Genomic DNA, 26,504 nt, shown 5'->3' on the forward strand with positions numbered 1-26,504 from the left:
CCAGACTGGATGACCACTCTGTGAAAGTGGACATTACCCACGTGGTATGAACTTCCAACGTAAATCCTAAAAAGCATGCTTGGGACACTCTTGGGAGTCATACTGCTATCCTTCACCTCCAGAATTTCTCCAAGTTCTTGTATATTGTGGACCAGTGGATACCATTATTACCTGGGCTTCTTAATAGCCTCATCAATAACATGTGATGACGTTGAGTGCTGTACTGCAGTTGTGGTTAGAGGGGTATACCTCTACTAAACAGCCCAACATTCCTTGGCAATGTGAAGAACATAATTAATTCAGGTGACTGATATGAATTAAAAACACAATGAACTGAATTTTTAATACAGTAAACTTTAGACCAGTTTAATAAAGATAAAATTATATACATTCAAATTTTTTTTAAAGTGCTGCATTCCTTATTTGCCAGTATTCAAATACTAATGTTGTTTCAATGTAAATTTTATTGTATACCCACTGATGAAACTATAGTACTTAAACATCTGGAATGCATAGTCATTATTAAACTTGTCTAAATTTTAATTACAATGCATTGCAATGTTTTTTATTCATATTGCATTTTTATCTATGGCTTCACTCTCGATTGCTATGTCATCTCTGTTATTTGCGTACATACATTCAAGTATGATATCACATTAATTATCATTAATGAAATCGTCACTTTCTGTTTGTATAGTTTCAGTTGAACATTTTTAAGATTTAGCATTAGCATTAGTAGAGGCATTTGATGCAAGAAAGCAAGCTTATGCAGCATCAGCCAAAAAAAAAAATAATAAAATAAAATAAAGTAAAATATATAAATAAAAAAGAACCACTTCCACTTCACCCCTCTGTTCGTTTGAAATACTTGTCCAGCTGAGCCTTAAACTTATTTAGGCTATCAACTTCCACGACAATGGATGGAAGTCTGTTCCACCTACCAACCACCCGCTGGCTAAAGGCAAATTTCCGCACATCTATCCTACATCTGTCTTTCCTCAATTTGAATTTATGCCCTCTCAGGTGATTATTCTGAGCAAGAGGAAGAATCCCATCAGCATTGAGCATGCTCAAACCATTCAAGGCTTTGTACACCTCTATCAGATCACCTCGCTGGTGCCTAGTTTCCAGACACTGTAATTTGCAAAACTTATGCCTTTCTTCGTAAGAGCACCCCTTTGTTCCATTCACTAATCTTGTTGCCCTTCTCTGTACTCGTTCCAGCAGCTCTACATCCTTCTTGAAATGAGGCCTCCAGGCCTGTATACAGTACTCTAGGTGTGGCCTGACCATTGCCTTATACAAGGGAATAATACTGATGTGCTGAATAATAATACTGAATTTTTACTGATGTGCTCTGTTTTGTGACTGTTGCTAAATTTTGGAAACCAGTGTATATCAAGCAAGTAAGGCAAAAACAGCAGAAAAAGTTCACACTAAGAAAATTTCCACTTACAGAAGAGTAGTCGAAGTTATCTGATGTGTTGCTAATAGAATATGATGATAAGCAAGGAATCTTTCCATCCTTTGGGCTTCCATCATTTATCATTAGAGGCATTTTTCTTTTTAGAGTTACATTCCTATTTGACTGAACAAGTGAAAGTAAAAACTGAATCAACTGAAAAGAGAAAAAGAAAAATGTTAGTGCTATGGTAAAGTAGTAATAAATATTAAGAGTACTTCAAAATATAAATAAATTAGGAAATATAATTTACACTAAATGTACACCCTCATTCAAATGGAACAACACAACTGCACACATAGTGTGCAGTTGTGTTGTTCCATTCCAATACTTCTAATTGAAGTTTTTTTTTCTTGCCCTGATCTACATAAAACCTGTGCTAGTAAGAGAGATTGCATGGCCAAGCAACTGAGCTTCCCTCCTACCCACAGGTGTACATGTAAGATATCTGTGCATGACTGTTTCAGCTATCTTCACTGAACGTGGAATGACTGCACGGGTAATATGTGTAGGTGCCAGTATCCTGACAACAGCCAAATATGGGTAAGTGCTTCCATTCTGTGGTGTCACGAGTCTACCATGACTGGCTCGACAAAGATCAAACAACCAACAAAAGGTCACAAATGAAATGGGACATCCACATGTGGTCAATGCCTGTAGTGAGCATTGTGTGTTTCATCTCGTAACACAGCAGTGGCTCAGCTAGCCACCCAATATAATGCAGGAATGCCATATGTGTCGGACATTAGTTTGTACGGGCTATAGCAGTAAATGGTCATCAAAGGGTACCCATGATCACTGTGACACAAGAAACTGTGCCCTGAACTGTGCACATTCAGAACCAACATTGGACCACTAACATACGGAAATCTGTCACTTGGTCTGATATGTGCATACATCAGACCAAGTTTCCAACTCTATCATGATGGGCATATCCACATTTGGAGAAAGCAACATAAGGCTACAGCATCTGGATGCACTGTTGGTATTTGGCAAGCTAGAGAGGGTCGTGTTATGGTTTGGTGACAGTTTTCATGGCATGCCTTGGGTACTCTGATCACTGTTAATCAACATCTCAATGGGAACACCTCCCCTTCTATCATTGCTGACCAACTACACCCCTTCATGATGACAGAATATCCAGACAACTGCATCATCTACCAACAAGACAATGTGACATGCCACAAGGCACATATCAGGTTAGGTTGATAACTTGTTTCAGGGATATGACAATGAATTCTCCATCCTCCCCTGGCTACCCAATTCACCCGATCTCAACCCAAATGAGCATATTTGGGACCTACTGGAAAAGGGCATTCAATACTATGACAATGTGTGGGCATTATTGGATACATTGTGCATCATATGGTTAGCACTAACACAGGACACCGTGCAACACCTTGCAGAGTCCATGCCAAGATGCATACAGGCTAGATTAGAGGCAAAAGGTGGCTCTACAAAGTAGTAAGTGTTGTTAATGCAAAGTCAACTCAGTGTATATTTCTTGCTAAATAAATATCATAGGTGACAACTATTGACTTTGAAAAAGCTGGAGATCAGCTAAACACAAGCAGGAAGAAAACTTAAATTTTCTCAGCCAAAACAGGCAAAAAGGAGGGGAAACAGAAGCTTTCTCAGAAAAGGCAGGTAGTTTATTACAGTCCACACTGCACTGGAATTAAAATTCAATGACAACACACATCTTATATTAAAATACAGCGACTCCCTGATTAACGTAAGGGATGCATTCCACGGAACGCTATGCAAGTCGAATTTTACGTAAGTCGGAACTTCCCTAAATAAGCATTTAGGGAAATTCCGCACTCGCAACTATGCGTGCTGAATTTAATAGAAGCAAAAAAGAAATGTTTGATGAACATATATCTCATGTGCAGCAAAAATTACTGTGGAGGCATGTGGAGATTTAGAAGGCATTTTTTCCAAAACAATGCAAAATTTCTCTGCAGCTGCAGAATCGGCACTGGCGACTTCACTGCATACTTTAATGTTTTGGAAGCCAGCGCGTCTTCACTAAAAGAGAAGACTACTGTCTTCTCTTTTAGTGAAACTTTACTTATTCGAGGTAGTGCAACACATGGCAACTCGTTGTGAAGGAGGTGCACAATATGAGATACAAATAAAATTATCCCTTTTTACACTACTATCAAGTTTTTTCGTTTAAGAGTTATCTATGGTATATTTACGCCGATATTATATAGATAATTTATATTCTTGAACATACAATGCCTTGCTGCATTTAATTTGACTTAAACATTAGATCAATATAGAATAGCATAACGTATAACTAACTTGATAGCAACATAAAACTAAGTAGCATAATACGTAACACTATATTAGGAATCTGTTAGCAGCTTAGTACAGTACTGTCAATTAATCAATTAAATTTATAAATCTTATTAATTTTCATTGTTAATTAAATTGTATTTAAACAGAAATCATGCTTCAGACTAGAGCAGTAAAGCAACATTTACAAAGTAGTGGGAGTGCTGTGGCTCGGGGGAGAACCAAAGGGGGGTGTGATTCTCCAACACATCACAGTCTAAAAAAATGTGCAAAATGTGAAATGTTTGCAGACCTTTCTGGAACATAACACGATCCAGCCATGGAAAATGTGTGTTAGGTGCAGAGAGTGTCAAGAAATTACACACTAACTCAGCATTCTGATGGGTGTCTATGAGAGTATAAAGAGTCAGGTAGATGCCCTCAAAGGAATTAAAATGGGTGGACCCATCAAATTCTCAGCTGCCCAACTCAACGCCAGACCTCACACTTGTGCGAGGCAACACAGCAGCAATCTTCAGGGCAGAATGCGATGGTCCCAAAGGGGTTAGTTATTGTTGGTGACTCAATTGTCAGGGAAATAGGAAATATATTTTGCAAAAAGAATAGGAGAAATAGGACTACAGTATGCCTGCCAGCAGCAAAGGTTGATGACGTTGTAGAGCAGATATCATCTTTTAAGGGCACAAAGATGGTACTGTTGTATATGTTGGCACTAATGACATTAAGTAGATCTGCAGATTTAATAAACAAGTACAGGTCAACGTTGAAAAAAAAAGTTGTGAGTTAGGATTAAATTGAAAGTGTCTGCAATTCTGCCCAGACACGATAGGAAGGAGTATATGATGAGAGCCTTGTCAATCAATTCAGCCCTGGACAGATTGTGCAAGGCTCATGGGGCAGAATTTTTCTCAGTGTGGTCTGTGCTTGTTAACAGGACAGACTGCTTCTACAGGGATGGAATACACTTAAATAGAAAGGGTGCAAGAATATTTGCTGATACTATTGAGGCAATGTTAGCTGGGTCGGAAAACTGCTAGCTTGGGGAATTCACAGACTAATAGATTAAAAGCAGATGTAGGCAGAGGTGGAAGTTCTTGCACTGCTTCTATTGGAATGAGCAGCAGCCTGAAAAGAAAGCTGGGGATTTCAGGAACTGCTGGGAGTTCACATGAAACAAGTAAATACATGGGCTGTGCTAGGGTAACTAAGAATAAGGACAGGTGTATGTATACTTGCATGTACACCAATGCTAGGAGTATAATAAATAAATTTGATGAATTTGAAATGCTGGTCAAGACATCAAAGACGGATATTGTTGGGATATCCGAGAAGTGGTGTCACACATATAACAAATGCAGAATTGGAATTTTGGGAGTGCAATTGTACAGAAAAGATAGATAGGATAGGTAGGGAGGGAGGGGGGGATTATGATGTTAGTTAAGAAACAAAATCTAAGAAAGTGCATCCAATTGACCTGGATGGACAATGCAATGTTGAGTCAGTTTGGTGTGACATAAGCACATGGAAAGCAAAAATGAGGTTAGGAGATTGTTATAGGCCTAATGACTCTATTAGGCCTAATAGAGTTGACCAGAAAATTACAATGTCTTATAATGGGAGATTTTAACTTTCCAGATATTGACTGGAACTTGTGTGTTGATCACTCACACACACACACTAGCAATACTTTTGTGGATTTAGTGGATGATTGTTTTCTACAGCAGCATGTTTGAGAAGCAATCAGAGGGAGTAATACTCTTGATCTAATAATATGAATTTACAGATAAAGGAACCACTAGGTGGCAGTGATCACAGTGTGCTGACGTGGGATTTACTCAAAGGTGTAACTACAATCTGGAGTAAAAGGAAAGGTTTTTGCTTTCGTAAAGGTGACTACAGTGGTCTCAGAGATTTTTTAAATTGAATACAGTGGGATTAATTAATGATTTTACCAACAGCAAAATATAAATGGGAAGCATTCAAGGAATTAATCTTAGAAGCTACAAGGCTTTTCATACCAAATAAGAATTACTGTTCAAGGTTTAGGCCCAAATGGATATCAGATGAACTATTCAGACTTTTGGTAGATAAGAAAAGTGCATGGGATGCATATAAATTATCAGGCAACACAGAAGCCTATGGTAGATATAAGCTAGTCTGTAATCAAGTCACAAAGGAGGTTAGGCAAGCGAAGGCCAATTACAAGAAATCTTTGGTAAAGGATATAAAGAAAAACAGCAAAGACCTCTTTAATTATATAAACTCTAAAAGGAAGGAGATGAATCAGATTGGTCCACTTGATAATGGTGGTTTCACTGCAGAGGATCCTGTTCAGATAGCTGCCAAACTGAATAAGTATTTTGCATCTACATCCACACATGAGGAATTCTGTAGGGAATTGGAGAACAGAAGTTTATAATTCTAATAGGAAGCTAAATGATTTTGTAACAAATGAGAGTAAAGTGGAGGAGAAATTGTTGAAGTTACATATAAGAAAGGCATCCGGGGTGAATGAGATCTATCCAGTTATACTAAAAGAGGCAGCAAAAGAAGTAAGCAAACCCTTAGCCATAATTATGAGAGCATAGTTGGACTCAGGGGAGGCCCCCACTTCACAAAGGGGATCAAAGTGCAACTCGAGTAATTACAGACCTGTTAGTTTAACTTCTGTTCAGGGAAAATAATGTACTCACCGGTTAAAGAAGCAATGCAGGATCATCTACACAAGACTGCAATAATAGTTCAGACACAGCATGGGTTTGTTAAGGGAAAGTCTTGTCAGACAAATTTTATTGGATACTATGATGTGGTCACAAAGGAACCGGATGCAAAAAATAATTTTGATATCATATACTTGGATTTCAGGAAAGGTTTTGTTACTGTTGCACATGGAAGACTACTGTACAAATTAAAGCATTGTGCCATTAAGGCAAGTTGCTGCTATGGATAAAGGGATGGTTGAATGTGAGAAGACAGAAAGCAATAAACAATGGACACTGCTCTTCATGGACTAAGGTTGGCAGGATTGTTAATGACAGTATGCTACTGTGCAACAGGATCTAGAAAAGTTGGGCAGATGGGCTGAAAAGTGGCAACTGAAGTTTAACATTGCATTTGTCAAAGCGCTGCATATGGGTTGCAGTAACCCCAGAGAAATGTACCAACTGTGTGGCATTACAGTCAGATTAGTGGAGAATGAAAGAAACCTGGAGGTAATTGTGCAGTCAGATATGAAGTTTTCTGAACAGTGCAGGCAGGCTGTCAGTGTAGGTCATGGGGTATTGTTAATGATATACAGGAATTTTGCTAGCATGGATAAGGAGGTGATTATTCTTTTGTATAAGACAAAGGTCAGGCCACACCTTGAGTACTGGAAACAGGTCTGGAAGCCTCATTTTAGGAAGGATGTAGAGTTGCTAGAATGAGTACAGGGAAAGGCAACAAGACTGGTGAGGGGAACAAAGGGATGCTCTTAAGAAGAAAGACTCAAATTCTGCAAGTTGCAGCATCTGGAGACTAGGCCCCTGTGAGGTGATTTGATCGAGGAGTATAAGACCTTGAATGGATTGAGCAGGCTCAATGCTAATGGGATTCTTCCTCTTGCCCAGATTACAAACCTGAGGGGGCATAAACCAAAACTGAGGAAAGAATTGTTGATTAGATGTGTGGAAATTTGCCTTTAGCAAGACGGTTGTTGATTGCTGGAACAAACTTCCATCTGTCGTTGTGGAAGTTGATAGCTTAAATAAATCTTTGGAGTGAATGGATGGATGAAATGGGAAAGTTTTTTTTGGCTGAGGCTGTATAAGCTTGCTTTCTTGCATCATATGCCCCTACTAACGCTAATATTAATTTTGATTCTATATTTCATTTCATTTCATTATTAAATGTTTCTTATTTACAGCATAGCTTAGGGCTAAAGCCTCAGGTTACAAAATCCAGCATCTCACTGTGGAGTTATACTTCGCAACTGGGTTATCATTGTAATACTAGGGTACCTGTCCCCCCCCCCACTAATTAGGAGCCAATAAACTATAAAACAGTGTCGTATGAGTGATGGTATCTGCTGAGAATAAGTAACAATAGTCTTTTCCTATGGTTAAACGTTACTTATTCAAGGTAGAGAAATATCATGGTGACTCATGAAGGCATGCACAATACAAGATATACTTAATGATGTCAATTTATAACTGCTTAAGTAGTTGGCTATGTACAGAAATGATGTAATTGCACTAACTCGTACACTATGTTTATAATCTATAACAGTAGTGATTAGGTAACAATGGACACCTGTCAGTCCTAATCCTATTTCTAAATAGGAAAAGTCAGCATTCTGCAAATTTCTTCACACTGACTGCCATCTGCCCATCTCTTTATTAATTACTTTTTAGTTTTATAATAATTCCTTCTCTGGTGCTTGATTCCTATTTATGGAGATCAAACCTGCAACTAACTGTACACATACTTAGATAATAAAGATAACTGCAATTTTCTCAAACACTTTAGTTTCAAAACACATTCATTGCTTTTGGTTTTAAAAAATCAATTTCATTTCTCTCTTCCCCCCCCCCCTCCCTCATGCTACCAATGGCAGAGCATTGGAAATCTCAACATTAAGTTTCGAATCTAAACATGGAGAAAGTGACTGTATGCTAATATACAAACAGTATATAAATCATAATACTAAAGGCTTGCCAAACAAAAGTTGCACCTTGCTTTATTCTGTGTTTTAGGATGTTTTACCAATTAGACATAACTTGTGTCTTGAAAGCTGCCCTCATCATTCTCCACGTGATCTGCTTAATGATACAAGGGGGTATTCAAAAGATTCGTACCCAGACCTAAATAAAACATCAGTAGGAAAATGTTGTTTTTAATATAAGTTGGCTTCATATTCAATAACTAATATGTAAAATTTCATTCCAGTAAGTGATCATACACTAGAGGTTATACACTAGAACAAGCTTATCTGCGAAAAGATCTAAACCTCCCAAGGACTTCCTAATTCATTTCACAAATATACGTGGTCTCAATTCTAATCTCAACGATGTCCATTTCCACTTGCAGTCTGCCAAACCACATGTACTTTTTCTGACAGAATCTCAGTTATCGGTTGATTCAACTACTGCTCATCTCAGATGCCCAAATTATTCGCTGTATGATTCCTTTCGCCTCAAAGGTGGTACTTGTGCATATGTCCGTTCTGATATTCCCTGTCAGAGACTTGGCAATTTGGAATCTCCTCTCTTTGATCTTCTCTGGCTTAAAATCTCTCTACCTCTGTGTCAAATTCATCTGTTGTCTTTACCGTTCTCCCAACTCCACTAATCACTTGGAGCTCTTTGACTTCCTCTCTTTGCAACTTGACTTTCTCCAGTCCAACTTTCCTAACAGTGAGGTAACTTTCCTTGGTGATTTTAATGTTCACAACTCCAGCTGGCTTCCGTTTTCTAGTCACACTGACCCAGCAGGTCGAGATGCTGAGGCTTTTGCAATTCCTAATGACCTAGCACAGATTGTTCATTTACCTACAAGAATACCGGACAATCCTAATCATACAGCCAATACGCTTGATCTTTTTCTCACAAACAACCCTTCTAAGTACAAGGTCGAAGTGAGAGGTCCTTTAGGCACTTCAGATCACAACTTGGTGATTGTCTCTTCTCCAATGGAACCTTTATCTCATGGCTATTCCCAACCTCGTGTTGTTTGGCATTACAAGAATGCAAAATGGGATGACCTGCGAGACTTCTTTTCTTCTTTTCCTTGGTCTGATTACAGTTTCAAAACTTCTGATGTCAACGTTTGCTCAGATCGTGTCAGTGAAATTATTCTTGCAGGAATGGAATCCTTTATCCCACACTCCACTTTAAAACCTCGTCCTTTATCTAAACCTTGGTTTTCTAATAAATGTGCTAAGGCTGTCCAAGAGAAGAATGTTTCATATCGTAATTGGCTTGTTTCTAATTCTTCAGTTTCATTTTCTGCCTACACCAAAGCTCGCAACAATTGTAAAGCAGTTATTAATCAGTCGAAACTAGAGTTTGAACAGGCTAAGAGTAGAAAACTTGCTTCTTGCCCTAATGGTAGCCGAGTATTCTGGTCTCTTGCCAAAGCTATTGGCCGCAACTTTTGCCCATCTCTGCTCCCACCTCTGTCCAAACCAGATGGTTCTGTTGTCACTTCAGCCAAGGATAAAGCTGACCTGCTAGTATCCCATTTTTCTTCCAGCTCATGTATTAATGATCTTGGTAAAACACCTCCCACGATTCCTAACACGCTCCATTCAATGCCTCCTGTGGTCTTCCGTCAAAAGGATATCAGAAGGATTTTGATGAATCTTGATGCTAAGAAAGCTCCAGGTCCTGATGGTATTTCTCCACTTGTTCTCAAAATCTGTGCTCCTGAACTTACTCCTATTCTTTGCCGCCTTTTTTCACTTTCTTATTCCAAAGGTGTTTTTCCTTCTGCTTGGAAATTTGCTCATATCCAGCCAGTTCCTAAAAAGGGTAACAAATCCCTCCCATCCAATTATCGTCCCATTGCAATTACTTCTACTCTTTCTAAAGTAATGGAGAAATCAATTAACCGCCAACTCTTAAACTACCTAGAAACCTTCCGTCTGATCAACGATCGCCAGTATGGATTCCGTCAGTATCGATCCACTGGTGATATTCTGGCTTATGTTACCCATTTATGGACTAATTCAATGGAAAGGTTCGGTGAAACACAAGTAGTTGCTCTTGACATCTCAAAGGCTTTTGATCGTGTTTGGCATAAAGGTCTTCTAAACAAGCTTCCATCTTATGGTTTGCCAACTGTTTTTAGTAATTGGTTATCCAGTTTTCTCTCTGATCGCTCACTGAGGGTGATGGTAGATGGCTCTCTGTCTTCTAACTTCTCCACTAATGCCGGTGTACCCCAAGGTTCAGTTCTTTCCCCCACTCTTTTCCTCTTGTATATCAATAACCTTCTTCCATTGACTGGAAATCCTATCCATAGTTTTGCCGATGATAGCACATTGCATTCAACTTTCCTTTTTGAGAAACCTTGTCCTGCTCAATCAGCTTCAAGTTCTCGAAAATCTACTGCCAATTTCTTAAATGCCGATCTTCAGGTAATTCTCCAGTGGGGCAAAGACAACTTAGTTGATTTCAACCCTTCTAAAACTCAGTCTTGTCTTATATCTCGCAAAAAGGATTCTTCTTCTCCTATGCTTATCTTTAGTGACACTCCGATTTCTAGGCAAAATGATATATCTCTTTTGGGGATTACCCTTACTTCTAATCTCTCTTGGCACAAGCACATTACAAATTTGCTTCCTCTGCATCTAAAAAACTTGGTTTTCTCTTTCGCTCTCGGCATTACTTTTCTTCCAAACAGCTGCTCACTCTGTATAAATCGCAAATCCGCCCTGCCATGGAATATTGTTCCCACATCTGGGGTGGTGCCCCCAAAACCTCTCTCAGGCTTCTTGAGTCCATTCAGAAGAGGGCAGTTAGGTTAATTAATGATTCATCTCTAACAGAGTCTCTCCACTCGCTTTCTCATAGACGCACTGTTTCTGCTGCATGCCTCTTCTACAGATACTTCCATGGGCACTGTTCTTCTGAATTGGCTTCTATAATTCCCGCTCTCTCTCTCTTTCAAAACAGTCCGAACACGTGCCGCCACCAGCCAACATCCATTTACTGTCCAACTTCAAACCCACAGAACCAACTTTTCATCTTCCACATTTATTCATTCAACTGCCGTTTTCTGGAACAACCTTCCTTCATACATATTTCCTGAAAATTACAATCTACAGAAGTTCAAGTCCAATATCAACAAATATCTTCTTTTGTCTTCTCAACCTCCAACCCAAGCATGGTACTAAGTACTATAGGTTCTAATACCTCTCGTGTTTGGGGTTCACATAAAAAAAAAAAAAACATACAGCTCTATCTTCATCAAGCTCCAATGGTAAAGAGCTGGCCTTTAACCATAAATTTAAATATTCTCCTAATCCTGAACTATCACATTCCATGGGATTTTGCTCTCCCAGTGAACAGTCACCCAATCTTGCTATTAGTCTCCTGTTCTCCTGATTAAAATGCATTGTGATTAATACTGCATCACAGTTGTCACATCTGTTTTGCATATCTTACACCTGACATAATAGCAAGCTTGGCACTACATTTCAGCTGAGACAAAAATACTTCAGTTTTAAAAAAAAAAAAAAAAAAAAAGAACCATGATGAACTTAGGAAAGAGGCAAGTATAAATACCTGAAAAATTTTTGTAAACATGAAAAAACAAAAAAATGTGAGAATTTCTTGCACGGCAAACCCTCGTACACTATCCTCCAAAAAGTATCCTTAAGAATGATGCTATCCTTCAGATTAACATCACTGCCACTTGCTTCAATAGTGATTCAGTTTGTCTTTGTCCACTATGACACACACTCCACCCTCCAGGGTAGGCTTTTCAGCAATGAACAATAGGCTGTAGTGGGTACAATTCTCCATTCCACCAATAGAATGGTGTCCTCACATTAACTATTTAAAGGCTAGGTGCTAAAAACAATTGTAAGTCCTGAAACAAAACAGCTCATATTACTGATCATTCAGATATTTGTATTAACCTTCTGCAGTTCAGCATTATTTTCATGTCTTCCCCATGCAGTCCAGCTCTATCAATCAAAAAAATGACTAGTTGAAATGTGATGTTCAAAAATTATTTATTTTTGAGTTTACGTACACTGAAACAGCATGGCAAAACAGTTTAAAAGCATTATTTCTGCCTAGAAGAAAATATTCACAAATACTCACAAAACCTTCTGTTGAGATAATTAACAATGTTTTTTACTTTAGAGCCCCCACTTCAAATTCCTTGTTTGTTCTTTTGTGGGTGGGCTGTCTATTCATACAACATCCAATATCTGCAGAAATCAATTCCTGCTAAACACATTCTTCAGACCAATATTTCTTTATGTTTTTTTCATTTAGCCCTAAGTTGGTAATAACTCCAAAAAAACTCCTTTAGTTCATTTTGTGAAACCTAAACCCAGTCACACCATATGGAAGTCAAACTATCTTATTTATAAGAGTTTCCTTTCTTTTTTTAACTCAATTTCTTTAGAAAGGTCTAACGACACCTCAATTCTTCCATCAGAAGGGCTTTTACTAGATCCTGAAGACATTTTTAAATACTTCACTCTAACACAGAGTATAAGTTACTTTGTGACTTCTACACTGAAAAAAAAGCAATGCCACCTACCATTAACAGTTGAATATGAACATCAATAAACATCCACTTAGTTGTTCAGATCAATGCAGACAAAAATGATGGATGCGACATCAGACTGGAAATTCCATTTCCAGTCTGATGTCACACCATAACAGTTGTTATTTAATGTCTGCATGTATATTGTGTTTCTTGATCGCTTCTGTGTATTGTTTTTTTATCATGTGACTTTTTTAAATATATTGGCAGTTAATGCATTCCTCTTTTCAGATCATTGTCTCACGCTTCCTTTCTCATGGATTTTTTTTATCACATGACTATTGTGTTTATCTGATTTTTTTTTTTAAATTTTGGCAGTTAGTGTTCGTCAAATTTGACAGCAGTTAAAGTTGATGAATAGTTTGTTGATGCTTTAAAGTTGAAAGATGTCATAAGTTGAATTTTTGTTTTATGTAGTTTTTTTTTTAATTTAATGTTTGCTTTGCATTTCTTTTTAATATGGATGTTGCTGTATGGTTTGGAAAGTGCAGGGCAAAAGGCTGTGGCTGAGTGGTGTGTGAGTGTTAGTCTGATTTCCTGTGAGTATGAATGGCCATGTGAATTTTGTTCAAAGGAAGCATGTGGATGATGGTGCGAAAAGTCTTGTATAGTACAGTGGTGAGAATGCTCATTAAGTAACGAGGTCTGTAAGGAATGGTTCTTGGTTCTGCAAGAGTAGGATGGCTTTGATTGATGTGTTGTTGTTGACATATATGTGGGTGCAAGGAGATTTGAATGCTAGGATTATGAGCATACAGCATGTGACTGGAAAAATTTTTGTAGAGAAGTGATATGAAAATTTGTATGAAAGAGAATGTTAAGCTAGGTGGTGAGGGAACAATTGTAGAGATAGAGAGCAAATTTGGTAAGCGAAAGTATAAAAGGGGTAAGCGAGTGGATGGAAAGTGGTGTTTGGCATGATTGAAAAGGGAACGGATAAGTATTTTTTTTTTTTTTTTTTTTGTTGTTGAGAACAGAAGTTCAGAAGTTTTATTGCAGCTCATCAAGGACAACGTACTTCCGGGATCAACTATAGCATCTGACTATTGGAAGGCTTACAACTGCCTTGTGAAAGAGGGCTTTCGACATCTTGAAGTCAACTACAGCCTGCATTTTAAGGATCCAGACAGCAGAGCTCATACCAACAGCATCGAGGGAATGTGGAGCACAATCAAAAAGGTCTGAAAAGTACTCATCAGGTAAAGGATCATTTTGAGCTGTATCTGGCTGAGTACATGTGGAGGAGGAAGGAAACAGGTAAGAAGGGATTGTTTATGCAATTCATCAAGGCCATCATTGCTGTTTATCCTCCCAGTGGAAAGATTAATAGGCAACTTTCTTTATTTTTTTTAAATTTTTTTGCTGAGTTTTTCTTTGTCATGCCAAGTTAGTCTAGGTACATGTGCAGGTGTGGCTTACCTCCTCGTGGTGCAGACAGATACTGAGCAGACTTTCCAGGTGATCACCTTCCTGGTGACAAAACGGCCAGATACAACTAAACAACATAACAACACGCACACCGCACAACCATAAAATTACACATTTCTGGCCTTTTACAGAGTTCTGTATTCAACACATTGTACTAAGGCGGAGTTGAACTGATGTTCAGGTGTCGTCCTACACAAAATACTATACATGTCACATGTCTATTAATATACTTTCATATTTAGCTAGTGAAAAAAGGTTATGTTTTTACTCCACTTCAGGACGGATTTGAGCAAAAGAAGTGTGGATTTTAAAACTGACTTTCATTTTAATTTAACATGTATATGGTATTGGCAAAATATGAAATTAAGAATTGTATGAAATATCTAGGTATCACTGGTTGTTCATTTTCTATAATTACAGCTTGCTTTAGTGTAGGCTATCAATGTTCATAGAATGCCGTACAAAGATTGACTTCAGCCCGGAGAAGAGGAAATAGATCTTATCAAACAACATAGAAAGACTGTCATGTGCAAATAGAGAGAAAAGCAGAATGTGGGATTAAGGATTAATTAATAATATTAATCCTTTTCACTTTATTTGGCCATGATGAACATGGGAGCATGGGAAAGATATAGCAAACATTCCCCCACCCTCTTGAGATGTAACTCCTACAACATCATAATGATCTACTGTTATTTACCTTTGACAAAATTTCTTCAATCCTATGTTTTCTTCCTGTCGTACCATTTCTGGTTACAAAGCCCCCAAGTTGGCAGAGCTGAGACTTTTCCTAATACTAATAACCATACACAACTTATACATTTACGTACAAGAATAACGGATATATTAAATTCACACTATTGGTCTTTTAGTTGCTGAAAACACTTCAACGTACAGACCTGCCGCTACCGTTTTGGTGGCATTGGTTGCAGCATCAGCTCTTGGCGCAAACTCGTAAACACTAGAAAGTCATTCCTACTTGTTTTTCTGCATTTATTATTATAACCTGCTCACATTTAGCCCCAGTCATAGTTCCAATACATAAAGGAAGTGCTTCTCATGGTGTAAAGCGCAAACACCGTACATTGTCCATAAAGTTGAACTTGTGAAAAAACTCGACAGTGGTGTGTCTGTGAGAAGTTTAACTCTGCTTAGTTGTAAATTCCGAAAGTTTCTCTGTTCTTATTTTAGTAATTTTCTTTTAGCCATTCCTTTTTAGATATATATATATATATATAAATTTTTTTTTTTTTTTCTTTTTACAACACACTAGTACAAACTTGCAGAAAAACACACAATATGATAAATAATACAGTGCGCTAACAAACTTGTTTTCACAAAATCTCCAACAATACTGACAAACTTGTTGTGATGTTTAAGAGTTTATTTTATCACAATTAGTTTTATTGCAGTACTCGTCGCATGTGCAATAAACTAATCACAAAAGACCTTCATATGTATGCCATAATAGCGTCACACGTGTGGTCGACACTGCTTCTCAAGAAATAAAGTAACCTACAGGGCCACGTCGGCCCCATATATGCGGCACAAAAGACTTTTTTTTGATATTTTAAGCCAAAAAAACAACGACAACACTGACATTACAATATTTATTTTAGAATTACTAATCAAATTATTTGCTAAATATTTTTGGTCCCTGGGGAATTTTTTTCTTAAACTAGCTTGGCAGTCAACGTTTAACACGTTGACTGCCTTTATGACCCCCCCAGAAACAAAGAAGCAGTCCTCCCACTGAAAAAGACCATTTTCATGTCCAAGAGGTAGGATGAGGTGGTTAGCTGTTGGGTAAACTGTATGTGCTAATATAACCACTGGTGATCTGTCAAACTCACTAATCCGGCACCCCACAGGTCCCAATGCTGCCGAATTAGTGACAGTCGACCTGTATTTGAGTTTCCTTATAAACAGCATACTCATATTTTCAAATCCAAAACATTTTTAAAGACAGCAATTTACACATACATATATGACGTGAATGCCAAAAGTTCCCAAGCTGGCCATGTGTAGCACTAATCACATGTATATCAGTGTGCTGTTGATACCACTGAATTAATTTACTGTGAGTTAGTGTGGAGAGTTTTGTGCCAATTACAATGTCCAATAGGACATTGTGATTGGCACAAAAGGACATTGTGGTTTGTGCAATTGGTGTTTAAGTGTGTTTCTGTTGAGTGTGTCATACAATTTCTGTAGCCAAGTAAGATGTTGGATGCTAAGGAACTGTGAATTTACAACAAATTTTGCCATAAACTTCAGAAAAGAGCTTTGAAAACTAGCAAAATGCTTAAAAAAGCATTTGGTGATTATGCTTATATATAATAATACAAATTTTTCAATGGTATTCACATTATCACAGCAGCAAAACTTCAGTTAATGACTTGGAGTGCTAAGGGTGTCCACTGTCAGTTGGACAGATAAAAATACTGAAAAAGTGCACTAAGTCAAACAGGGAAAATGGCATAAGATTAACAAATCTGTGACATCCTAGGCCTATTGTACAGTACACGATAATGCATTTCAACTGAAAATTTAAACATGAGACAAATTGTTACAAGATTTATGTTCCATTTGCTGAGTGACTAACAGAAATAGAATTGGCTCCATGTGTGCAGGGACCTGCACACACCAGGTGGAAAGGAAAGAAACTTCTTTTCCAGAGTCATAAGAGGGGATGAAAGTTGGATTTATTGGTTATTCAAATTATCAACGCATTTATGACCCTCAGAAACAAAGCAGCAGTCCTTCTACTGGAAAAGACCATTTCCATGTCCAAAAACAAGAAAGGTAAAGCAGGTTAGATCAAATGTCAAGAGAATGCTGATTGTTTCCTTCAACAATGAGGAAACTGTTTATCATCAGGAGTTTCTTCTGCTAGGCCAAACTGTGGATCGCCAAATCTACATCAAGGATATGAGGAAGGATATGTCAGGAGAAAACACCCAGACAAATGGCACACTCAAGACTGGCTTTTATGACATGACAATGCACCAGTCCACACAACTTTGTCAGTTTAGCAGATTTTAGCCAAAAACAAAATTAATGGTCTCACACTTTCTCTATTCTCCTGACCTAGAACCCCTGTAACTTCTTCCTCTTCCCTAAAATGAAAATCCAATTAAAAGTAGGAAGATTTGGAAATATTGAGAAAATGCAGAAAATGTTGGGACAGCATCATGGCACAAGAGTTCCAGAGGTGTTTCAAACAGTGGGAGAAGCACTGTAATCAATGAATAAAACTCCGGTGAGGAATACTTTGATGGGAACAATGCTAACATGTAACTAATGTAGGTCTAAATTAATTTTATTCCCCCAGTCTATAAACATGACTTGTACCTCATGTGTTAAAGAATGTGTTACAATTTGATTTAATTATTACAATTTTTGATTTCTTACCCTCTGAACCACTTGCTGTTGCTTTTTATGTCTATCCCTTAGGATTGCTACCTCTCTCCATAGCAGCTCATTTTCTTGTTTCATATTTGCCAAAATATTATCAATGCCATCTTGTCTACCATTGATAGCCTTGACATCTGCCAGCAGATCATTTACCACATCTTGTTTCATATGGACCTCACATGCTTTTCCCGTAGGTACCTATTTGCAAGAAATATCAAATGTAAGATAATGAATCTGAGAGAATAAACAAAAAGGAAAACTTCTTAAGTCATTAATATTTACGAATTATAATTCTCAAAATGATTCCTTGTTTTAGTTATAAATAAAACACAAAACCACCAATATCTGTTTATAACATGATAGGCTTTTATACTGCAAGCACTCAGTTGGAGATATAACATGGAGCAACAAAACAAAGCTGTGGGATCATTTTTCTCTTTTATTCTGGAGAATGATTAAATCTTACATTTTCACGTAAGCATTCTTACATGAAAAGAGAGAGAGAGAGAGAGAGAGAGAGAGAGAGAGAGAGAGATGGCATAAGCTGTTAGCCATCCGTGTGTGCTAGCTAGTTATCAGTTTAACTGAATAACAAAATATCGTGGTTCTGAAGAATATATACTACAGTACTTAATTAGTCTTACAAGGTTGTTGTTGTTATTTAGTTTTTAGGAGCATTAGCAACTAAGGCTATATTGCTCCGGGGATATGCGGTGGTCATAGGTTCGAACCCCGTTCTAAAAGAAGCGTGTGCTACGAACTGCTGCTCCTGCCCACCTGACTACAGAGGCGCCTAGTCTTACAAGGAGAGTGCATGATTGTGTCATCTGATTTTAAGCTTTGTGGAAATAAGCTATTCCTTAAATGAAGCAAAATGACCAAGTAGAACAAACACATATTCAGAAACTTTCCCTCCCCTTGAGAAAAGTAAGGGGAAGATCTACCTTGCTCCTTATCAATACTTTTAGTTCAACTCTCAATGTCAGTCATCATGGTCCAGGAATTAAAGTAAAAGTTTACCAGTTAAGAAGCTGTAGATTCAATCCTCACCTAAGCTAAACATATATTTCTCATCTCTAAATTTCTGAATTTTTATTTTACCATTTTTCTCCCCTTTCTTTTATATTAGCTCAGTACTAATTCACCATGGAAACAAAACAATAGTGAACTATGTATTTTAGTTACTCAACCAATAGCGTTTCCCCCAATGAAATCTACAAATTCTGTTTCCCCCAATGAATTCTCAAACACTTCCAATTGCTCTTTAACAATCGTTATACAAATGAGTCTAATAATGATAATAGTCACAACTGTTGCAATGTTCTTATAAAGAATTAGTTTATAAATATCACAAATAAAAAGAAAATTAAAATGAAACAAAAGTAAAAAACACTAAAAAAAGAATTTAAATATACCACAATGGTGAGATCCAAACCTACAAACTGTAAATTATGAGGATTTTTATAATAACTCCAAGTCACAGGGGCTGATAACATTAAGAAAACTTAAATGGTTCAGAACATGGCAAACCTCCTCCTCCCTCAATTTTCTTGTGGGTTTCTGAATATTGCTTGGCTGTTTTGCTTCATTTAAGGAATTTATTAGAGGTCTAAACATCAACAGAAGGAAACAGGAATTAGGCTACACTATACACAGTGACAAAAATTAATGTACCAACAAAAAGGTTGTAAGCAGCAAATGCCTGCTGTTAGTTTTTTCAGTTTCCTACTAAAGTCAAAGGCGCCTCCGTAGCCAGGTGGGAAGGAGCAGCAGTGCGTAGCACACGCTTCTTGATTAGACCGGGGTTCGAGCCCGTCACCACCAAATACGGAGGATGCGGAAAGGTCAAGGGAATGACCACCGCATATTCCCGGAGCAATATGGCCTTAGTTGCTAATGCTCCTAAAAACCAAAACAACAACAACAACTAAAGTCAAAGATCAAGAAAATTAGGCCATAATGTATGGTGTTATGTTATAGCCTTCCAATTTAATAAATTCATATTAACACAGTGAAATGTCTTTCCTACTCCTTACTTACCTTTCGTTTAATATGATACAATAATGCCTCCTGCCCTTTAGAAAAAAATGGATGATAAAATTCCATTTCATCATGATCTGTTCTCATTCCACACTGTTCTACACTAGTGACTTTGCGAAATCCATCTATAAACATAAAACATTTACTTATAAATTGCATAAAAAGATGGCATTCTACATTATGGTAAACAAATTAAAAAGGGAATAAATGCTACATAAACATTCAATAAAATAAGAGACAGATGCTACATGGTTGCAAATGAATTTGTTTTATTAGAGTTAAACAATATGGAGATATAAATACTACTGCAGTAATACAAGTGAGCAATTACAGCAAGTAACTGACTGGCCACAGTAATTATGTTAACTTTATATCTGTATCACATAGCATGCTTGGTATTTGCATTATAACAGCGGTGGAATATTAAGTCTCTTCTATTAAAGTCTATAATCTCCTAAAATTTCAAAATAGTCACATAAAACTACAAGCTAGAATAAACATACTCCAAAAACATTGCAATTATGTTTCTATACATCCATTTTTAACTCATAATATATTTAAAAAAAAAAAAAAAAAAATTGAAGAGAACCATACTACACATTCATTGCCACCAAAGTGATGTAACAGGGATTACCATAGAGCAGTAGTCTCCAAAGTTGGGTGTGCACACCCCTAGGGGGTGCACAAGATAATCCATAATAAATCAATATTTATTAATTATGAAAACTTTAGTTTTTTTAAATGTAATTGAAAATAAAAATTATACATAATTTTTTTTTAATACTTCAATATGTGGCTTTGTTTGATCACACAGCTTTATTTGATCATGCCGTTGGTTTCGCCCACGTCCGAAACAAAGCAGTCACATGCTTGCTTCAGGCTCGAAGTATACCGTCCATCCTTGCTTAACTTACTGAACAAATGTATATCAAAAAAGGATGGATTGTGCTTGCGGCTATCGCTGAGCTGTACTGTCACCACAAGTATCATAGCTGTATTTGTCCATAGGCTGTCGTTACTTGCAGAACTGTGTTTATATTTTAAAAACACACCACAGTAAGAATCTTTAAGTGTATTTATTGCCAGAGCTGGGAAGCATTTCAATAATATTAAATGCTGTTTAGTAACCTAAATACTTTTTATTCTCAGACCTTGTATTTAAAATGAAAGATAATTTTGAAAAATATTTGGTATCTTTTAGAAAAAAAATTATTTAAGGTACTTTTAAAAAGTACTTTAAATACTTATGTATTTTAAGTACTTTGAGAGTATCTTAAATACTTTAAATTGTTTAGATTCTTTCAAGTATTTAAATAATTTAAGTATTTAAAACAAGTTTTTAAAATACTTTTGAAAAAAGTTTTTGTATTTAGTATTTTAAAATATATTTGAAAAAAAATTTTTGTATTTAGTATTTTAAAATATATTTGAAAAAAAATTTTTGTATTTAGTATTTTAAAATATATTTGAAAAAAAATTTTTGTATTTAGTATTTTAAAATATATTTGAAAAAAAGTATCTTGTATCTCGTATTTAAAATACTTTTAATAAGTATCTTTCTCAGTTCTGCTTATAACACGTTAATTCACTAATTAAATTTATTTCTCATTAGACACTGCCACAAAATGGACAGCTGGCCTATTAAAATAGGTGCAAAGACACCTCGAATTGATACTTCCACAAACTACCAACAAGAACATGCTGAGACTGATATTTCTCCTAGTACGAGCACATCATCAACCACATTATGAACTAAGAACGATATAGACTTAATTTTGAATAAGAACCTTTCTAAGAAAATTCAAAATTATCAAGACTTTTTAAAATTTGGTTTTACATTTATCATCATCAACGACGAACCACGTCCCAAATTTGTACTCTGTCTTGAGATATTAGCCAACGATAGCATGAAACAATCACGATTGACAAGTCATTTAAAATCTAAGCACCCAGAGCATGAAGAGATACCTGTACAATTTTTTTAATGACATTTAAAGTCATATAATAATCAGACCACCATTTCAAAAAACCTTCCAAAAATTAATGACAAATGTTTACAAGTGTCTCTTGAGATTTCCTACCTTATTGCAAAAGAAAAGCTACATACCATTGGTGAAACCCTAGTTCTGCCTGCTGCAGTAAGAATGATGGAAATCATACAGGGTGAAGAGTACACCGACAAACTTAAGTCAATTCCATTGTTGGCAAATACTGTTGGAAGATGAATAGAAACCATTGCAAAAGATTTAAAGATGCACACAATAGAACAAATAACTGTGTGTGGAAGATTTGCTCTGTAGTTGGACAAAAGTACAGATGTAGCTAACATGTCCCAGCTTTTGTTATTTTTTTTTGATTTGGTAGTTGTTGGCGCATCGGCTTCTGTGGCCATATTGCACCTCCAAAGGTTTTTGCAGTACAGTGATCCAAGCCCGAGGCGGGAATCGAACCCGCGACCTTTGGGTTGCCGGGCAGGTACTTTACCCACTCGGCTAGCCTGGTCGGCGCTTTTGTTATTTGTTAGATTCTATTTGGATAATGAAATACAAGAAGAACTGCATTTTTGTAAGCCACTCAAAGAAAGGTGTACTGGAGAAGATATATTCTCAACAATGGGCAATTTCTTCAATAAAAACAAAATGTGTATCATCCATTGCAGCAAAGAAGTTGGAACCTGAAATACATAAAGTGCTGCAAGATGCGATTAATGTGGTTAATTTGATCAAAATAAGACCTTTGAGTAATAGTTTTCAAAATACTTTATAAGATGGGGAGTGACCATGAAAATCTTTTATATCACACAGAGGTACATTTGGTTATCATGTAGTAAAGTTCTCAAAAGAGTTGTTGAACTCAAAGATGAGTAACAGATTTTTCTTTTAGAAAAAGAGAAAGGTTGCAAATGGGCCGATTTCTTTTGTGACAAGAAGTGTTTGTCAGTAGTGTTACCATGCAGACATTTTAAAAAAAGTGAACACCCTTAATCTATCTCTCCAAGGTAAAGGTGATATTTTAAAGTGTGAAAAGGTAACTGCTTTCAGAAAAAAACTCGCACTCTGAAGAGAGCAGTTTGAAAAAGGTTGTTTGGAAACGTTTCCATTGTTAAATGATTTTTCTGTCGAAAACAATTTGAATAAATCACTAATAAAACAACTATACTTGGGCATTTACAAAAAATTGGAAACAGAATTTGTTTGGAAATATGTCAAATGAAGAATATCAATGGGTTTTGAGTCCTTTTGTTGAAACTAAAGATTAAACACCTGCCAATCATTGCACAAGAACAGCCGACTGACATTAGGGAAGATGGAAATTTACGAGCTGAATTTTGTAAAACCGTTGCGTAATTTCTGGATGATTTTAAAAATGAGTATCCTGATTTGGTAAGCAGAGCAGGTGATTCAACCCTTCCATTTGGATCAACGTACCTATGTGAAGTGATTTTCTCAGCAATGACTATTATTAAAACCATGTTTAGATATAAACTTAACTTGGAACCAGATCTTCAGGTAGCTGTGTACAGCAATAATGAAAAATATTCAAGCACACTGTTCCCACTAAAAAGTCCTGCTGATTTGATTTAATACCACTTTGTACTTTGTAATTTCAATTTCATTTTGTATTTTTGCATCTAATTACATTGTGATCTTTTCAAATTATATATGTGATTCTAGATATAATGCATACCATGTAAATTATTTATAAAAAAAACAAATAGTATTACATTACATTTACTACACTTGTTACATTAATGATTTCATATCATTCAGTACTTGAACTTCAATTCAATTTTGTTTTGTATTTTTTTATTTGTGATCTTTTAAAATTATGTGATTTTAGATATAATGCCTTCATTGTAAATGATTTATAAATTAAAAAAAAAAATACTAAACATATATATATATATATATTTTTTTTTTTTTTTTTTTATTCCGGGGTGCATGTTAGTCCTTTTTAAGTAAAAAAAGAATGCACAACCAAAAAAGTTTGGCGACCACTACCATAGAGAAGGTGTGCATGAGTGGATTTTATGAAGGCAGGCCAATCTAGATTTCTCCTAAATATTCTCAATTAGAAAGATATTGGATCCATCAGTGTTTTAGATTGAGTGTCTAATAACACAAGTTGCCTGTTCCCCTCTAAGTCCTCCTTCAAGGTGCCTGGTCAGCATGAAACGGAAAAGACCAAATCCTCCAGAACATAACACAATGAAACAAATGGCCCTCAGTCTCCAGTGGCTTTCACCCCCCCCCCTCTTACGGCAGGAAGAGGATCAGAGTGGTATCAGAGGGTGCTAAGAATCTCTGGGTATAAACAGGCTACCATGCACGGAAACTGAACTTGGAACAGGAATTAGAAAATTAGAGCTGAAAAAGGAATTAGAAAATGTGAACTGGAATATCATTGGTTTGGTTGAAACAAATCACTTATAAGTGGAAATCTGCTGTACACCAATGGAAACAGTGAAAAGAGTGAAGGTGGAGTTTGCTTTCTGGTCCATAAAGATATAAAAAAACATTTTGGAATTCAAAATGGTTTTTTTGCATTATTATTGGTGAAATGTGTTTCCCCTTTACTGAAATCTTCAATCGAATAAAAAACAAATAAATTTTCAGAATCTTCTCTTCATTCCTATTTACTTATTACAATGGTGAAGGGAAAGATACCAACGGAAAATGCAAGTGCTGACAGTGCTAGGAAACGAAACAAAATTGATTTAGAAATGAATGAAGATGATTGATTAAGAAGTACGAAGCAGGACAAAGTTTGTCATCTATTGCACGGAATTAGGTCTTGCTGCTTCAACAGTGAATACTATTTTAAGAGACAGTGCACATATAAAAGAACATGGTAAACGATCAACACATTTAAGATCAACAGCGATCACAAAACAGCATTCAGGTGCTATATCAAAGATGGAAAAACCATTAATAATATGGATGGAAAACCAGATTCGGAAGCAAGTGCCCTTGAGTCCAATGGCCATTCAAGCAAAAGCAAGAATTATATTTATGAAGATATTAAGGATAAGTACGGAAAACCCCAAGCCAAGTTCATGGCAAGCAACAGATGGTTTAACAGGTTCAAGCATTGCGCTGTTTCCAAAACATTAAAGTATGTGCTGAAGTCACCAGTGCCGATTCTGCAGCTACAGAGAAATTGTGATGTATACAAAAAAACCCCTTCTAAATCTCCACATCCCTCAACTTCAGCAGTGGTGTGCTTATCAGCTGGAGAGTTAATTCTGGCAATGATGCCCAAAAGGTAAAACTTGCTGACATTATGCCTGTCTCCTCTCTCTTTTTGTAATTTTATAATTTTGAAATTTTTTTCATTTTTGTAAATTTTCCTGTGCACGAGATAAAATATTGAATAAATGATTGTCTCTACATGTTCGTTGAACATTTTTTTTTTTTTCTTCAATCAAATTTGCAAGTGCTACATAAGCATTTAAGGAAATTCCGATTTACGTAGAGTTCTGCAGAAGGCAACCCTTACGTAAGTCGGGGAGTGGCTGTAGAAAAAATACTTGATGAGAATCAACCAAAAGAGCAAACTGGCAATAGGACAGAATTCTCAACTATGGATCACCTTCACATAATAGCACAGCTAAAGGAGAAAGCAAATAAATATAAAACACCATTATGCCTGGTATTTGTGTGTTGTTGTTTGTTGCTGGATTTATTGGTGCAAAGGCTATTAAGGCCATAATGCACCTATTCCAATCTTATTTGGTACATGATTGTTATATTGGTTATTTGGTCCTTGAGGTTGTCACAGACATTCTCTCGGATATGCCAGACAAGCTGTACTTGCTACCTGGGAGTCTAAAACCCTGATGGAACGAATATTCGGGTGACATTCAAGTCAAACAGACCCAATTTCGGCAAAGTCCAGACGGTCTATGACAGCCAAATCCTCTGCTTGCACCTTCACGATGGTGGGACTGTTAGTAATCCTGGGTATAACCTCCATGAACAAGTACATGGTGGGTGACAACCCAGATGTGAACCAACGTAAGCAGGGGTCGAGGTGTGGTGCCCAAACCACATGGAAGAATGCTTCCCCTCTGAGTTACCAGGCAGAACTAGGTGGTGGATGACACACATCAACCGGTGCAATACCACCACTTTGCTTATTGGGCACCTGAAATGGTGGAACCCATGTTTAGTCTCCAGAGCAAAGTTCTGGTCAACCCTTCCCCATCTCTTCCATCATGCAGTATGATTGATGACTTTTCAGGTTATGATGAACACCATAGCGAGATCCAATATTCCTTAGTGTGTATGGGGGGAGGGGGCTTTGTCAAGGCCACGTATTGTCAAGGATCTGGGTATATTCTTACCATGTGCACACCATATCCAAAAATTTCATTATTTCTTATAGCATTTCCCATCCAATTTTTCTTACTACTGAATACACCATGAATTGTCAAACTAATAGAGCAAGCTTATCTGGAAAAAGATCTAAACCTCCCAAACACTTCCTAATTCATTTCACAAATATATGTGGTCTCAATTCTAATCTCAACTATGTCCATTTCCACTTGCAGTCTGCCAAATCCCATGTACTTTTTCGGACAGAATCT

The 26,504-nt window shown here is 36.7% G+C and overlaps 1 protein-coding gene across 3 annotated transcripts in view; it reads right to left on the minus strand.

The window, feature by feature from the left end:
* The window catches only part of Hsf (Heat shock factor), a 209,748-nt gene that overhangs the window by 131,328 nt on the left and 51,916 nt on the right, over positions 1-26,504 (minus strand). For all 3 annotated transcript variants that reach the window (XM_090389708.1, XM_090389707.1, XM_090389709.1), the window contains exons 3-5: positions 19,916-20,040; positions 17,873-18,073; positions 1,457-1,618 (exon numbers count right to left, since the gene is read on the minus strand). In XM_090389708.1, the coding sequence (XP_090245834.1) occupies positions 1,457-1,618; positions 17,873-18,073; positions 19,916-20,040 (488 nt within the window). The remainder of the gene's footprint in view (positions 1-1,456; positions 1,619-17,872; positions 18,074-19,915; positions 20,041-26,504) is intronic.

The sequence above is a fragment of the Mastigoproctus giganteus genome, chromosome 2 (genome assembly GCF_048544385.1).
Source record: "Mastigoproctus giganteus isolate SK-2022 chromosome 2, ASM4854438v1, whole genome shotgun sequence".
In the NCBI taxonomy this organism is placed as follows: Eukaryota; Metazoa; Arthropoda; class Arachnida; order Uropygi; family Thelyphonidae; genus Mastigoproctus; species Mastigoproctus giganteus.